This window comes from Lepidochelys kempii, chromosome 1 (assembly GCF_965140265.1).
Source record: "Lepidochelys kempii isolate rLepKem1 chromosome 1, rLepKem1.hap2, whole genome shotgun sequence".
NCBI classification, from domain to species: Eukaryota; Metazoa; Chordata; order Testudines; family Cheloniidae; genus Lepidochelys; species Lepidochelys kempii.
This window is the reverse complement of record NC_133256.1, coordinates 297,140,170-297,158,112: the sequence shown is the minus strand read 5'-3', so window position 1 is coordinate 297,158,112 and position 17,943 is coordinate 297,140,170. Positions and strand designations below refer to the sequence as shown.

Below are 17,943 nucleotides of genomic sequence, written 5' to 3'. Positions count from 1 at the left end.
TTTCATGATAGGTTGTAGATCCTTGATGATGCGCTGGAGAGGTTTTAGTTGGGGGTTGAAGGTGATGGCTAGTGGCTTTCTGTTACTTTCTTTGTTGGGCCTGTCCTGTAGTTGGTGACTTCTGGATACTCTTCGGGCTCCGTCAATCTATGCATAAGGGAATGCCTCACAGTCAATTATATTGTATACATACCTGTAATATGTGTAGTTGCAGCATTACACAAGTAGTATCTGCACACTACTTTACATGACATTTTTGGAGACTAAGTGTGAAAAGTTAACACTAATCAGAGTAGATTTTTCAAGTCATTGGTAGTTTCATTAAAAAGTGGATACATTTTATGCAAGGTTGTGTTCTTCTTACCTCATTCCTGTGGAAAAAATTAGATTGCTTTTAATGACAGATTACACAGGTAAACATATTTCAGTCCTCAAACCTCCCCCCTCCCCACACACACACCACACATGTAAAAATCCATGACCCAAAGACACCTGCAGGCTGCAACTTCAACTAAAATTATGATCTACCAGAAGATCCATGACCTGCATCATCCACTCTCTCAGTGCAAAAAAGTCACAGTGCATACAGGACTTGCATGATGCATATGCATGATGGTCACAGGATTTGCATGCACTGTCTTAAAGTCAGTGAGACACAAAAGCAGGAAGGAACCCCACTGATGTCATAAGTAACCCACAATTTCTTGACTGTCCCTTTTCCCTGTAGGTATCATTTTCCTTGGTCAGTTTTCCTTTCCTCTTTCAGTGACCTGCTCTTACTGGTGTTATATTTGTAGGTGTCCATGGACGCAGCTTCGTGAATTATGCAATTTGATATGGTGCCAAAAAAGCAAGTAGAAATATACTGATTGCATATGATATGTTTCATGGCCAGGAAGCTGGTAGGCTTTCATTATACAGCCACACTACTTTTGAAACAGCACCTGGAATCTTTCAGTCCATGCTGGATATCTTGGTATTGAAATTAGTATTGATAAATTAGAGAGAAAAGCAACAGAAGTTAAGAGGCTGACTGCCCTGACTTGAAGAAAGATTAAAAGAACTAAGGGCCCAGTTCTGAGATGTTCTGGGCTCCCTCCACTCCCATGAAAGTCAACTGGTAAGGAGGATGCAGAGCAACTCTCAGGGCTGGACCCTACATATGTGTAGCTTGGTGAAATTACAAGTAAGTAAGGATGGATATAAAGTGTCTGAAAGGTATAAACATCAATAAATCAGAGTAGTATATATTTGACCCAGTTCCTCACTGTGCAGTCAATGATGTCTATCGAAAGGGGGTATGAAAACTTGGCAAATCACAATGTAGTGTTTTATACCCTCTGTCCACTGATGTAAACAACTGCATCAACTGGTACAAGGAGGTAGAACTAGATACAATGAGCTAAAATGTTGTAAATGGAAATTTAGATTGAATAGTAGAGGAAATTACGTAATAGTGAGATTTCCCAGATGTGGAATAATGTTACAAGTGAAATGGTGAAAGTTCTACCACTTGAGGAATTTAAAACTAGGAAGGGCAAAGCCCAGAACAGATAGTGAACAATCCTGCATTGACAACAGAATGGACTTAATAGCCTAATAAGTCTTTTCTGTCTCTCTTTTTGATGATTCTAAGCTAGGCACAATTCATGCCTAGTTATGTAGCTTAATGTATTGTCTAAAGGCACTCAGATACTATGATGACAGGCATGATATAAAAACCTAAATAAAGCAGATAAGAGTAGAGCTAAAGTTTTTTCCTAGTATTTGCACAAAGTGGTGTTTGGCTTTGTGTGTATATGTTCATTTCTTACAGAAATGCAAGGTTCCCATTTATTTTTATATGAATTGACTGTTTTTTCTTCTTTTGGTAGTTGCAAGAAATGTTTTTGCTTTGTTTACATAAGTGAGCATGTGAATATGTTTTGGGGTATTCAGCCAATGCACATAGGGCATTTATCCACATTCTATTGAAGTCATTATGAGTCTTTCCATTGACTTCATTAGGTTTTTGAGCAGGTTCTTAGAAATATTAAGAAGGTGTATTTCTCTAGCATACCACCGTAATACGGAGCATATATGCCTCAGTTGTTAGAGGAGAAGACATAACAGAATATGTTTTCGACACATTGGGCCAATATTTTCAAAGGCAGGTGCTATGTTGTACCTTCAGAATTGTGCATATACCTGTTATGCCCACAAATCCCCAATAAGCCTTCTTGTCTGTACTCTGAACATAACATTGGAATAGTGCCCAAGGTCACAACAGTAAGTGATCAGAAGAACATCAGTTAACAACTCTCATTATACTGGTCGCTCAAAAATCTAAACTACCCTGATTCAACCAGCTGCCCTTTGAATTTGACACAAATCCAATGGAAAAGCTAGCCCATTAGTACGGTGGCATTTCAGTTAAACACAGAGACTTCAAACTCTGATTTCCTGAGGAAAAAAGTACACATAATTGACAAACCATGTCTCTCCCTGAGTTGCTGGATTCTCCACAGCCTGTGGCAGCTTCAAAGAATTAATGCTGGGGTCTAAGAAGCTTGGCTTTAAATTGCCATTATTCACAAGAGTCTCTACGTGTTTTATGCCCTGAGGTGGTTAGATCACAGTAAATTTAGTAAATGCATTTAAACATACTGTTGAACACAACTTTAAATACTGAAATGTTTTACCTTCAAAAAGAAATAGGTAGAAAAATATTCTCCTTTTCCATAACTCTTTTGCACTTTTTAAGGGATGTATGTGATTGAATAATTTGGCTAATGAGCATTGATCTGCTGCAAGCTCTTCAGGGAAGGGTCCTTGATGGTTGTACCTCAGTCTAGAACTATGGGGCCATGATCCCTGACAGGCCTTCAATAATAATACTATAGTGTGAGGTTATCTAAACAAGCTAATACATTTATCACTACATCACTTGTCTCCTTTTTTTGAAGCTTGCTTATTGATTTCACGAGGACTACTCATGCACTTAAGGTTAAGCATGTGCATAGGTGCTTTTCTGGATCAGACCTTATTTCATTAAGGAATAATTCGGTTAAAATGTTTTTATGTATAAAGTGTTCAGAAGGTTCTAAACCATGGAAGCTGATCCAGTATCAGTGATTGGCGATTTCCTTCTCACCTCTCTATGAATATCCTTTTGCAATTTAGTTTATTGCTGAAATCAGAACAGCAAATGGGGGATGTGCTCACTTATTAATGGATTTATGAATATTCTAAATTATAAACAGCTTAATCTTTCATATTAACTCCTTGTCTTTCAGTAATGTACAGAACATAGAAGTGTGTCTCTTTAAATAATGTAGCCTGATTGGAAAACCTTTCCCTCCTTATCCTTGCAGTTTCATGGTTAAAATGGTGTAGACTGTTAAGTAATACTGTACATAGAAGCACAGAGCGTAGCCCAAACGACTACCCCACCACGTGTCTCTCATTGATAAGCTTAGAGAGAGAGTGCAGTGTAATTTACAGATGTGAAGCAGCACGTGTTCTGGTTTAAATTTGACACTGCCAAATAGTCAAGTACTCTTGAAGAAATCACATTACTGCTTAAGGATATGCAGCATGTCTCAGCATGTAAAGCTTCGCTTCATAATGTATGAAGGGGGAGAGAGAGAGAGAATTAATAGGCAGGTAACCAAGAACTATATGGCCACAGTCACATCTAAGGACGTGGATGATATGGTAGCCAGGAGCATAGAGTTCAAGTGGTGTGGTAGCATCAGAACCCTGAAGTGTCTTTTTCAGGATATCACAATATTACATTCGGAAAAAATGTTTTCTTAAAAGGATAAGAAAAAAGTCCCACTTCCCGCTGTGTGCTTTCTATAGTTCTGTTTGCTATCGCAGCAACAACAACAAAAATTACACTTTTTTGAACTCAAGATTAATGATTTAATATTCTATAAATGAATATAGGAATGTTACAAAGAAAAGAGACAAGAATTGATGTATTACATCACTCAGAATAGCAGAAAGTGAGTAACAATAGCAGAGACCAATAATCCTCCTGAACCTTAAGGCACCACATATATTTTTCAGGCTGAGTTATATTGTATGATTTCTCATATCAGTACTAAATTCCTACAAAACACTTGCAAATAGTTAGGTAGGTGTGCTGTGATTACTGCTTAGTACACTAATAAATCTTAACTACCTCACTGTTCCCTTATGCTCCCCTTATCTTTTTGTTATATCTGCCTCTTTTCTCTCAAACATAGTTAGACTACAAGCTCTTTAGGGCTCTTTACAGTGCTTAGTAAAATGGGGTTCTGATTTGAGACTGAGGTCTGTAGGCATTGCCACAATACAAATTTCAAATAATAATATCCTTTCCTCTTGTGCAGCAACCAAATAGTTCTTCAGTGTGAACCAGACTGCAGTTCTCTGTCTTCCTTCTAATTTAATCATTCAGTCCACTGTGTATCTGGGATGGCTCAAAACACTGACTTTTAGCCTTGTAGAAAAAACCGTATGCATTTAGGGTCCTATCCTACAAACACTTATTACTTGAATAGCATTTACTAACTAGAGATTGATTCATATGGTGTCGAGCTTCCTCCACCGGAGATAGAACCCAGGGTTGTGATTCTTGGAACTGACCGAGCTGTGCTTGGCATAAAACCTGGGATGGAGAAGGTGATTCTAAAGCATCTTTCTTCTTCGAGTGATGGTCTCTGTTATATTCCACTGTGGGTTACACACGTGCACCATGCGCCTGGAGTCAGAGAATTTGAAAGTAGTGTCCGTTGGCCATTCATGCACCCTGACTCACCTCGTGCGTCCATCCAATGTGATAAAAGGTGGGGCAGACTGACCGTGCCTCCAGTTCCTTCTCACCACCTCATAGTCCAGGTTGGAACCTCCAGTGTCCTTGTCTCTGATGCAGCTCTAATACTTTTAATTGTACATAGTGTGACAAAGTTCCTCCTCTACCTTGGTGGGTCTTGGCTTATTGGCGGATTTGCTCGCCTTGGAGCTTCACAGCAGCCCTCAGTTTGGCCATTTTCATGAACCCACAGTCCAGGACAACTCCGCCTGTGTCTGACCAGGAGTTGGGAGGTTTGGGGCCCTCTACTCCTGGTTCCAGCCCAGGGCCCTGTGGTATGCAACTGTTTAGAGTGCCTCCTGGAACAGCTGTGCAACAGCTACAACTCCCTGGGATACTTCCCCATGGCCTCCTCCCAACACCTTCTTTATCCTCACCATAGGACCTTCCTCCTGGTGTCTGATGATGCTTGTACTCCTCAGTCCTCCAAAAGTCCATGTTCTCACTCTCCGCTCCTTGTGCCTCTTGCTCCCAGCTCCTCACATGCACACCACAAACTGAAGTGAGCTCCTTTTTAAAACCCAGGTGCCCTGATTAGCCTGCCTTAATTGATTCTAGCAGCTTCTTGATTGGCTGCAGATGTTCTAATCAGCCTGTCTTAATTGTCTCCAGAAGGTTCCTGATTGTTCTGGAACCTTCCCTGTTACCTTACCCAGGGAAAAGGGACCTACTTAGCCTGGGGCTAATATATCTGCATTCTATTACTCTCCTCCAGCCATCTGGCCCCACCCTGTCACAATAGTTTTATCAGTTTTAGTCATAGTTTTAATAGTTTTAGTTTCTTTTCTTAGTTTTAGTAGGTTACTAGTTTTACCAGTTTAGAATAGAGTGCGGGGACTTCTCCCTCTGCCCCCTATACCCTGTTCAGGTACTGTACTATGCCCAGAACTCTGTGTTTCAAACTCTGCATCTCCTTCTCCATGGTCCAGCAATGAGCACCAACGCTGTCTCTACCTCCTTGGAGAAGCTCACATCACGGCGAAGTGCAGTATTGTTGATCTTTTCCCACCCGTACCTGAGAAGGTTGAGCACTTTTTCTCCAGAAGTATCTTGTGGAGATGGCCGTGAGACCACAATCGGACCCAGGCTGGGGAACCGCTGCACCTCCCCACCCCATGCATCGGCCTGAATCAGCAAGGAGTGCACCTTCTGCTACTACAGTGTTCAAGTCTCGTACCTGTGGAGCGACCCCCACAGACCCCCATGGCAGGGCCGAGTTAGATTAGGAAGCACTCCCATAAGCATGGGACTAAGTCTGTCTTCCTCCAAGTCCATCTCAAAGAAACTGAACATTCTTTCCACCAGCTTGGCCCAAGGGGTTGTAGCAGATTGGAAGTCCCACAGGCACAAGAAGACCCATAAACAGTGGGATGCACCAGTTCCAGGAGGCGATCTGTCAGTATTTGCATCTCTGGCACCTCACAAAACGTGAGACCCTCCAACACTGGTAAAGATTTCAGAACTGGCACCGGTGGCCAGAAAGGACAGAGTGCCCCTTATGCTGGGGAGATCTAGATCCCTGAGTGCACCCCAAGTTGTCTTCGCTTTACTGGATCCAGAGTCCCCTCCTCCATCGGGTCCCTCCACTTCCAGGGAACTTATATCCCCGCCACGAGACATGTCTGTGGTACGGGGTCTCTCACACCACTGCATATGTGATACACCTCTCCATCAGCTCTGACAGTACCACCATTGAAACCAGAGTCCGCCTTTTCCTCTTCAGACAAATCAGAACTGGTGGAAGAACTGCCTTTCACATACCTCTTCTGTGCATCACCATGGAGACCAGCTCGCCCATGGGAGCAACTACCTCCTCACCCTCCCTGGAGCTACTGATACCCCATGCCATTGGGACCCCTGCGACCTCCCATTGATCCTGTGTATTGGTAATTTTGGGGGCCCTTGGGTCAGTATGCTCCTTCAGAGCCCTCCCGATCTGTGAGGGAGTGACCACCTGCTTCCCTCCTGAGGGACCCATTGAACCTGCCCTTAGATCAGATGGTGGGTCAGGCGGTCCTGCCGGAGCCAGCTAGTCTCCCATCCTCACTGCCAGATGAAGCTGCTGTTGCATCATTCCCCTTGCTCCCCGCATACTTCAGACAGTTTCAAGATCTTTTACAGAGAGTTCCAGGGGAACTCTAAATCCCATTGGAAGAGATCCAAGGCTCCCAGCCTAAGCTTCTGAACATTCTCCACACTTTGGGACTGAGAATAGCACTGCCGAACAATGAAGCCATATTGAAGCCAGCCAGGACGGTGTGGTATACTCCAGCCACATGTACTGCCACTCCTAGAGGAACAGAGACACACTACTATGTCCCTGGAAAGGCTTAGAATTCCTGTTCTTCAACACAGCTCTGAAGTCATTAGTGGTTTCAGACTGCTGCGGATAGATCTAAACAACACCGTTGATCCACACTTAAAGATAAAGAAGGGAAGCGTCTAGATTTGCTGATGAGAAAAGTATTCTCTTCCTCCAGTTTGCAATTCAAGATAGCCGATTATCAGTCATCAGTCATATGACTTGCTGAGTTACACTAAATTTGAGGAATTTGCTAATAGTTTCCCACAGCAAGACCATGCCTGCTTTCAGGCCCGTGTCAAGGAAGGGAAACTAATAGTCAGATCTGCCCTGCAATCTGTTGTGGATGCTGCTGATACTTCCTCCAGTGCCACGGCTTCAGCCATCATAATGCAAAGATTCTTGTCTTTATGCTTCTGGTTTTCCCAGGGAGGTTCAGGACATCACTGAAGACTTCCCTTTTGATATCTATCACCTCTTCAACCAGAAGACTGATGAGTCTCTACATACCCTAGAAGATTTCCAGGCTACCCTTTGCTCGTTGGGCATCTACACACCTGCCCCAAAATGGAAGTGCCACCACCAGTCGTCCACACTGAGGTAGAGCTCCACATTTTTACCAACAGAAATCTTATGAAACTCCATGCAAGGGACAGAAGGTCCAGAGATTCTGCTTTCCCAAGCCCCTCACTCAGGCTTCAACTACTCAGTCCCAACTACAAGCAAAGAGATATTTTTGATGTGAGCTCAAGAGCCACCAGCCACTGAGCCTAACACCTTATGGCTCTCCTACTCCATTTGAGAATCATTTAGCACTCTTTTTCCAAACCTGGAATGTGTTAACAATGGGCAAATGGGTGCTGAATGTCATCCTCTGTGGCTATATCCTCTGTGGCTCTCCAAGACCTCCCTCCCCATCCTCCTTCAGGGACTACTCTCATGATAGTATTCTAGTCCAAGAGGTGAACTCCTTATTATAACAAGGAGCAATAGAACACATTCTTCTGCAATATGAAGGAACAGGATTCTACTCGACTTAATTCCTAATACCCAAGAAGAAAGGCAGTTGGAGACCAGTTCTTGACTTTGGTCAACTCATTCGCTTCATCTGCAAACTCAAGTTTTGCATGGTTATGTTTGCAGCAATAATTCCATCCTTAGAAAAAAGCATGGATTCACTGCTCTCTATATGAAGGATGTTCACCCGACCCACAGACATTTTCTCAGATTTATGGTGGGCTCTGACCATTTCCAATATAGAGTACTATCCTTTGGGATAGCTGCTGGTCTGAGTTTTCACTATAGTAGCACCTCACATAAGGCATCTCCATTTCCCCCCTCACCCCCCGTACCTTCATGGCTGGCTCCTTGCCAACAGGTCCCCCTACAAAGCCAACCCATTGACCTTTATGTTATTCAGCCTCCTTTCTTCATGAGGAATCAGTGTCAACATTGAAAAGTCGATCCTTAAACCCACACATCCCATTTGACTTCATCGGGGCTACCACAGCACAGCCATACCTGCCCACAGACAGATTTCAGGCAATGAGCGCCTTCATAGCTTGTACCACACAACCCTTGTGTACCAGCCAACAGTTGTCCGTCTCTGCTTGGCCACATGGCCTTGTGCATTTATGTGATTCCCTTCGCAAGACTTCACCTTTGTTGCCTTCAGTCATGGCTTCAATCTGTGTACTCACTGAGCCATCACTCCGTGAATCTCCTGCTGACTGTCCCGGCCAAGGTACTGTCCTCCCTCCTATGGTGGACAGACCTGCATCATGTACACGTGGGAATCCCCTTTCTTCCCTCTTCTCTGTACAGAACTGGTCAGTCTATGGAACTGGTGCATCAGCAATCAGATCACCCTATGCAAGGCCTATCATCTGGGGATGCAGAATATGCTCACAGACTCACTCCACAGACACTCTGCAATCGATTATAAATGGGAACTTCACAGCAAAGTACTACACAATGTCTTCACGCTGTGGGAGATCTCAACTAGGACCTATTTGTTTCTCAGACAAACAGCAAGTGCGCCATGTATTGCTCCAGTGGAGCCGTAGGTTACTGCTCCCAAAGTAATGCTCTCCTTCTCTCCTGGTCAGACCAACTCAACTATTCCTTCCCTCCACTACTGGTACTACCTGGGTGCTACACAAGATCCGACAAGACAAGGTGACAGTCATTTGGATTGTCCCCTTCAGACCAGACAATTCTGGTTCCTCAATCTCCTATGCATGTCATCCTGTCCACCAATTTACCATCCCAAACTTCCCTGATCTTCGGACCCAGTACAGTAGCAGGATCAAGGATCTTAATCCATGACCGTTCCACCTCAGAGCATGGTATCTGGATGGGCATCAACCATAGAACTGGTATGTTCCTTGACAGTTCAAGACATTCTCTCCAACAGTAGGAAAGACTCCACTAGACAATGTTATTGGGTACAACATAAAGGTGTTATACCAGAAACTGCAGAGATTCCCCTTATCCTGGACTATGTTCAGTCTTTAATGACATCTGGTCTTGCCCTCAGCACTTTGCAAGTCTACCTAGTGGTGATTAGCACTTTCCATGCTCCTACAGTGGGTAACTCAGTTTTTGGAAAGGCCTCCTAAGAACCTTTCCACCTTTCTAAACAATCATGCCTCAATGGAACCTGAATCTAGTACTCTCAGTATGAGCAAAAACCCCATTTCAATCAATAGTCTCTTGCTCTATGTCACTCCTCTCTATGAAGGTTGCCTTCCTTGTTGCTATCACTTCAGCAAGAAGGGTCGGTGAATTCAGAGCCATGATGGACAACCTGCCATTTACGGTATTCCATCAGGATAAGGTCGCCTTACACATACACCCAAAATTTTTACCAAAGGTGGTCTCCCAGTTTCATATTAAGCGATCCATTCACTTACCTGTTTTCTTCTGAAACCCCATACATCTGCAGAAGAACTTGGACTCTATTTCCTCGATTTCCAGTGAGCTTTGGCCTTTTACCTTCAGAGAACAAAAACAATCAGGAAGTCTCCTAGACTGTTTGTTGTGGTAGCAGAGAGAATCAGGAGATAGGTCATCTCCATCCAGAGAATCTCAAAATGGATTTCCAGCTGCATTAAACTCTGTATCCAGCTGTTGAATCTACCTTCCCACACTAGGGTATGGGCCCACTCCACTAGAGATCAAGCAATGACTTCAGGACGTGCCTCTCCTAAAGGTATGTAGAGCAGCGATATGGAGTTCTGTCCACACATTCGTAACACACTATGCCTTGGTGCAGGACTCAGTGGTGAATGCCTCCATTGGTGTGGTGGTTCTCTGCATGACCCTTCTGTCCTCATCCTCGCACCCTCCTCTCACTTAGACACTTCTTATCAATCACCCACAGTGGAATGCAGTAGGGACCATTACTTGAAGAAGACGAAGAAGAAGAGGATGTTACTTACCTGTGACTGGAGGTTCTTCAAGATGTGTGGTCCCTATCTGCAGTCCACTTCCCACCCTCCTTCCCCTCTGCTTTGAATCTGTCAGATTCACAGTTGAGAAGGAACAGGAGACACTGTCGGTCCTCCCCGCATTTATTGGCTTGGATGGAAACATGAGGCGAGTCATGGCGCATGCGTGAACCAACGGACGCCAATTTCAAATTGCCTGACTCTAGGCACATGGTGCGCATGCGTAACCCACACTGGAATACAGACAGAGACCACGTATCTTGAAGACCTCCAGTTACAGTAAGTAACCACCTCTTTCACTCCCCTGGATCTACAACCCACCCAGGGAATAAACCAATGCAATTTACAGTAAATATAGCTGATTTGCAGTAGCCTAAGGGCCAGCTAGACTGGTGCCTCAAGGGGATCCATAGAATGCCATGTGCTCCAGCTCTGCCACAAGCCACTCTGAGCCCACCAAAGAATGTTGGCTATACGTGGGTGGGGGAGCAAATGATATAGAGCTCCAGCACTGGGGGATTCCCCTTACATAAGAAGAATCCCTGATTAAGGCAGCTCTCTGTCCCATTTGTGCAAAGGGAACAGAGCCAGAATCGAGCCCCAGATTTCCTGCATCTGAGAGTGATACCCCTAAGAACAGCTCATTGTTGAGGGGTTGGGTTGTGACATTAGAGGCAACTCAGTCAATCATTTTACAGATGACTTAGTGCGGACTACAGTTTTGCTGGTAGAATCTCTTAAAATCAGGGCTGTCAAGCAATTTAAAAAATTAATCATGATTAATCACATGATTAAAAAATTAATCGCGATTAATTGTGCTGTTAATAATAGAATACCATTTATTTAAATATTTTTGGATGTTTTCCACAATTTCAAATATATTGATTTCAATTTCAACACAGAATACAAAGTGTACAATGCTCACTTTATATTTATTTTTATTGTAAATATTTGCACTGTAAAAATGAGATAGTATTTTTCAATTCACTTAATACAGCTACTGTAGTGCAATCTCTTTATCATGAAATTTGAGTTTACAAATGTAGAATTATGCAAAAAAAAAACCCAACTGCATTCAAAACTAAAACAATGTGAAACTGTAGAGCGATGTGAAACTGTAGAGCCAATCGCTCAGACAAACAAGTTTGTTTACATGTGCCGGAGACAATGCTGCCCGCTTCTTGTTTACAATGTCGCCTGAAAGTGAGAACAGGCATTTGCATGGCACAGTCACAAATTTAATTAAAGCATTATTTTTTAATGAGCATTGTAAATAAGAAGCCGGCAGCATTATCTTCCATAAATGTAAACAAACTTGTTTGTCTTAACGATTGGCTGAACAAGAAGTAGGACTGAGTGGACTTGTAGGCACTAACGTTTTACATTGTTTTGTTTTTTTGAGTGCGGTTATGTAACAAAAATATCTACATTTCTAAGTTGCACTTTCACGATAAAGTGACTGCATAACAGTACTTGTATGAAGTTAATTGAAAAATACTATTGTTTAATTTTTACAGTGCAAATATTGGTAATAAAAATAATATAAAGTGAACACTGTACACTCTGTATTCTGTGCTGTAATAGAAATCAATATATTTGAAAAGTAGAAAAACATCCCAAAATATTTAATGAATTTTAATTGGTGTTCTATTGTTTAACAGTGCGATTAAAACTATGATGAATTGCGATTAATTTTTTTAATTACAATTAATTTTTTGAGTTAATTGTGTGAGTTAACTGTGATTAATCAACAGCCCTAATTAAAATGTCTTGTGTTTATTTCACATATTTAGGAAAGCTATATTTCGCAACTATGATGTCACAGCCATGAAACCTCTATAATGATGATATAGCCAGAAAATACTAATTTATGTGTTAGTTGATTGTGAGATTTCTGTTATATCCATTAAAGGCATGGTTTTTTTTTCCTGTAGAGTAACTTTACATGTATTCCATCACACCCTCACAATTTTATTAACCCTGTATGAATCTTTGAATAGCAAAGTAACTGACAACAGCTATGTGGCTGTACGTTTCTGCTACTGTATACTCTCTGTACCAGTTCAGAGAATAGGGTAATCCCTCTGCCCAACGGATAGAAACAGATAAATCAAGCTATTTAAGCCATGTAAGTATCCCAGAGCACCTCAGCTCTGTCTGTCATTTCCTCTATCTCAAGTAGGTCAGACAGTGTTAGTGTGGTTTGGGCCATGGAATGCAGCAAAAATTAGAAGCTGATCTGGCCTATATATTATCAACATTCTACTTCCACATAGAGCAATCCGGATGTCCATTTCTTAATTTTAAAAAGGAATGTCAAAAGTTATAGACATTTTGATATGTGGAGCAACTTTATAATTGTGAAAAATTAATAGTTGAACTTTTATGTTTATATTAGTGCATCTGAGAAATCATTCCACTAGAGAATACTGGAGGGCTCTTGACTTCCAATCTGCCTAATTTAGAGGCAAAAAGAAAAGGAGTACTTGTGGCACCTTAGAGACTAACCAATTTATTTGAGCATAAACTTTCATAAGCTACAGCTCACTTCATCGGATGCATACTGTGGAAACTGCAGAAGACATTATATACACAAAGACCATGAAACAATACCTCCTCCCACCCCACTCTCCTGCTGGTAATAGCTTATCTAAAGTGATCACTCTCCTTACAATGTGTATGATAATCAAGTTGGGCCATTTCCAGCACAAATCCAGGTTTTCTCACCCTCCCCCACCGCCCCCCAAACTCACTCTCCTGCTGGTAATAGCCCATCCAAAGTGACCACTCTCCTTACAATGTGTATGAAAATCAAGGTGGGCCATTTCCAGCACAAATCCAGGTTTTCTCATACCCCCTCCCCCAAAAACACACACACACAAACACACTCTCCTGCTGGTAATAGCTTATCCAAAGTGACCACTCTCCCTACAATGTGCATGATAATCAAGGTGGGCCATTTCCAGCACAAATCCAGGTTTTCTCACCCCCCCACACACACACAAACTCACTCTCCTGCTGGTAATAGCTCATCCAAACTGACCACTCTCCTTACAATGTGTATGATAATCAAGGTGGGCCATTTCCAGCATAAATCCAAGTTTAACCAGAACGTCTGGGGGGTGGGGAGGGTAGGAAAAAACAAGGGGAAATAGGCTACCTTGCATAATGACTTAGCCACTCCCAGTCTCTATTTAAGCCTAAATTAATAGTATCCATTTGGAAATGAATTCCAATTCAGCAGTTTCTCGCTGGAGTCTGGATTTGAAGTTTTTTTTGTTTTAAGATAGCGACCTTCATGTCTGTGATTGCATGACCAGAGAGATTGAAGTGTCGCTATCTTAAAACAAAAAAACTTCAAATCCAGACTCCAGCGAGAAACTGCTGAATTGGAATTCATTTGCAAATTGGATACTATTAATTTAGGTTTAAATAGAGACTGGGAGTGGCTAAGTCATTATGCAAGGTAGCCTATTTCCCCTTGTTTTTTCCTACCCCCCCCCCCAGACGTTCTGGTTAAACTTGGATTTATGCTGGAAATGGCCCACCTTGATTATCATACACATTGTAAGGAGAGTGGTCAGTTTGGATGAGCTATTACCAGCAGGAGAGTTAGTCTGGGGGGGGGTGTGTGAGAAAACCTGGATTTGTGCTGGAAATGGCCCACCTTGATTATCATGCACATTGTAGGGAGAAAGAAAAGGAGTACTTGTGGCACCTTAGAGACTAACCAATTTATTTGAGCATAAGCTTTCGTGAGCTACAGCTCACATGCTTCCGATGAAGTGAGCTGTAGCTCACGAAAGCTTATGCTCAGATAAATTGGTTAGTCTCTAAGGTGCCACAAGTACTCCTTTTCTTTTTGCGAATACAGACTAACACAGCTGTTACTCTGAAACCTAATTTAGAGGGTTTTAGTTTCCACTTCTTGGTTATAAAGTTTGTTTTAAAATGTGGACTTGTATAAGTGGAAATGTCTCAGCTACAATTCACAGGTAAGACCATGTTCCGATGTATGTCTTATTAGCCCACTGAAAATAATGGAAGACTATAGCACTGGATTGCCCTTAGCTACCTGGGTGTACATAGAGTATTGTGTCAGAGCTAAATCATTTATTAACTCCTTAACAACATATATGTTATCAGTTTTCTAGTGCTTCAGCACTTACAATCAATACCTGCCTTTTACTTCCTTGTCTTTAATTAGTGTGTTTGTCTAGATTGCCAGATTTGCAAGCAGTAAATGATATATGGTAGTGAATTCTTTGCAGTGGTAAGTGGCATGTTAGTGAAATATTATAGGGACACCCTCTTAAAACCTCACTGTGTGATGTGTATCTAGTTATATTGTTTGCTAAAACAGTATGTAATTTGCTAGTACTAAAAATTGCAAAATAGGGACATCTTGTAGTAATGAAGGGTTACAGATACAATAATTGTTTTGTTCCTTTATGTTTATAGTTAAAAACCTGGATTATTGGCACTATCTTATATTGCTGTTGAATGTTCTGCACAGGTGTAGAGTTCTTAAGGTAGCATCCAGGTTTGCATTGTGAGTGGTTTCAACTGATTTTTAAGCATTGGTTTCTTACTTGGATCAAGCTAACAGCAGGTCTGTTCATATGTGGTTTTATCTAACTATCATGTACCAAGATATAATTATACAATTTTAGTCAAATCTGAAACAGATGCCCTTCTGCTTACCTATTGTTATAGCCATTTGGTACCATTCTAATGTTACATTGACACCAGACAGGAAGGCCCATTATGTCCCCCACTGAATCAAAACCCTTGGGTGCTAATTTAATAACTTCAGTCCTCTGAATTGAAGCAGAGTTTTTGGCACGCACACTTCTCCCAGCTAGGCGCTCTTGCCTCCATGAGGAAGGTGGTACTTTTGTTTATGGCAACGGTATATGAGGAGGAAATTGACAAGCTAGAGCACCTTAATGGCTTAAAACTACCTGTTAATGATTGTTGTATTGGTGCCTGCCTGGCAGCCTCTGTCTCCAATTAAGCATCTGCTGGAGCTGGAAGCTGGGCTCTTAATTGGAAAGAAACAGATTCAAAGCAGGTTGCATTTTGTGCCAAGATAGATTTATCAGTTAAGCTATGCCTTAATCCATTGTATTTTCTTTCCAGCCCCCTCCCTTTTTTCTTCTCTCTACATTTTACCATTTGTCTCCCACCCAGTGGAGAAAAATCCCTAAGTAGTTGGAATGCACAGAAGTCATTCAATAGAATGGTGGAGTTTTCATTTCCCACATAACCTTTTGCTGACCTGTGGTCCAGTGATAGGCCCTGCCCCAACCGCTAACTTTTTCTTCCCCCCAATTCCTCCACAGCACACATACATACACACCCACTAAAATATGTTGTCTAGTGTACATTCAGGAAATCTGTTTGCAACTATCTTTTACATAGAACGAATTGTTTAATTGCAGATTAAAGATTAATGCAAGTATAATGATTCCATGAGGACACTTCAGACAAAAGCATCCTGCATCAGGCAGCCTGCATCCATTTTTCAATTTGGCCATAAATTTGGCTGGGAATTAAATAGTAAGTAGCCGTGATTGCAACACTGGTCTCCAAAGGCACTCACGGGAATGAAAGTAAATGAACAGGCTCTCACACAAAGCATGTTTCATTATGGTCATTAGTGGGCAGATCCTCAGCACAACTGAAGGTGAAATTGTCTACAAGAAATGTTGGCATATGGTTGTTGAAAATGGAATGGGAAGGGAAGCAAGATTGAAAATGTTCAGGGCACAGAGTCCAGAGATGGCAAACTTCTTTTCTTTATTTTTGGCCTGGATGTAGACTGCAGGGTGTGAGCAGAACTGCTTATGTGCAAAGCTCGCTTGTATATGAAACTCATGCATTATGCAGCACCAGTAACTCAGCAAAACATTTCAAATGTATAATATTTAGATACCTAGAATTATCACAGTTCCTTATATATTTGTTATTTTGAGGGGAAAATACTAAGTTTTACTTCCATTTATGTTTTTCAGGTGTGGGACATTTTATTTTCCTTAAAATGTTTGGCAGACTAGTAAGTTGTTTATTCCTTCATTTGCTTTATATGGAGTGCACATGAAAACAGGAGGTTGCAGCCTTTATTCCAAGGGTGGAACTGTATTGCACTAATTTGAGAGAAGCTGGGTGTGTTTTGTACTTTGTTACTGTCTTTGGGTTTAAAAGAACTCTTCAGTATAGTTCTTGTGCCGGATGCAGCTTATGCTGGCGTAACCTCAGACAGCCCCAGTCATGGTAACTTCACAAGGAGAATAGGTTACAGATGCAGAAAGCTGCCACAACTTCTAAGCCACAGTTCAAAAAGCAGGCAAAGCTGTACTACAAATATGGGAGTGACCAAGGAAGTTGAGGGATGCACTAATTCAGTATATCTCTTCAGCAGTCTTCACAAGCTGGCTCCAGTGGACCAAAAACTAAAGGTACTCATTATCCTACCCGCTCCTCCCTGGCAGAATACCCCACTGAGGGACAGTGTTAACTCTGTTTCCTCTCCATTGGAAGTGAATCCTTCCTGAGTGCCAGGGTGTTAGACGTAGGGTGACCAGATAGCAAGTGTGAAAAATCGAGGTGAGGGTGGAGATGGGGTAATGGGTGCCTATATAAGACAATGCCCCAAATACCGGGACTGTCCCTATAAAATCATGGTATCTGGTCACCCTAGGTAGATGGCACAGGGACATCCTGTCCCACATTTGTGAGTCTGACTCTTGCTGAGTGCCTGCTTTTCCTTTCACTTACTTTGGTATAATTCAGGAATTCACTAACAGGGTTATATTGGTGTAAAAGCTGTGTAATGAGATGAGACTCAGATTGTATAAGTACAGTTGATGTAAATTATTGCCGATATCTTTAAGCTAAGCTTTTTTTTTCGGTCTTCTCTGACAACTGCACTATTTTCTGAAATCCTAGTAGCAGATGATTTTGAGATGTAAAATATCTTTTTTTATATATATAAACAAGATTTTCTGTGCAAGCAATACTGATAAAAGAATTAACAGGAATCTTAGGCATACCCTTATTTTCCTTCAGTTGCTCTTTTACTACAACTATAAATCATAGAAATGTGAGGATGGAAGGGACCTTGAGAAGTCAGAAAGTCCAGCCCCCTATGCTGGGACTGGATCAAGTAAACCTAGGCCATCCCTGACAGGGGCATATCCAACTTATTCTTAAAAACCTGCAATGATGGGGATTCTACAACTTCCGTAGGAAGCCTAATTCATAGCTTAGCTACTCTTATAGTTAGAATTTTTTTCTTAATATCTAACCTAAACCTGTTTGCTGCAGATTAAGCCCTTTCCTTTTTG

General features: G+C 41.8%; 1 protein-coding gene across 3 annotated transcripts in view; it reads left to right on the top strand.

Annotated features, from left to right (window-relative positions):
* The window catches only part of PDZRN4 (PDZ domain containing ring finger 4), a 386,169-nt gene that overhangs the window by 253,662 nt on the left and 114,564 nt on the right, over window positions 1-17,943 (top strand). The window contains exon 1 of one of the 3 annotated variants that reach the window (XM_073328041.1): window positions 16,662-17,055. The exons of the other annotated variants lie outside the window; for them this stretch is intronic. Coding sequence (XP_073184142.1) covers window positions 16,963-17,055 — 93 coding nt within the window. The 5' untranslated portion in view covers window positions 16,662-16,962. Of the gene's footprint in view, window positions 1-16,661; window positions 17,056-17,943 lie in introns of those variants that run through there. 3 annotated transcript variants of the gene reach the window in all.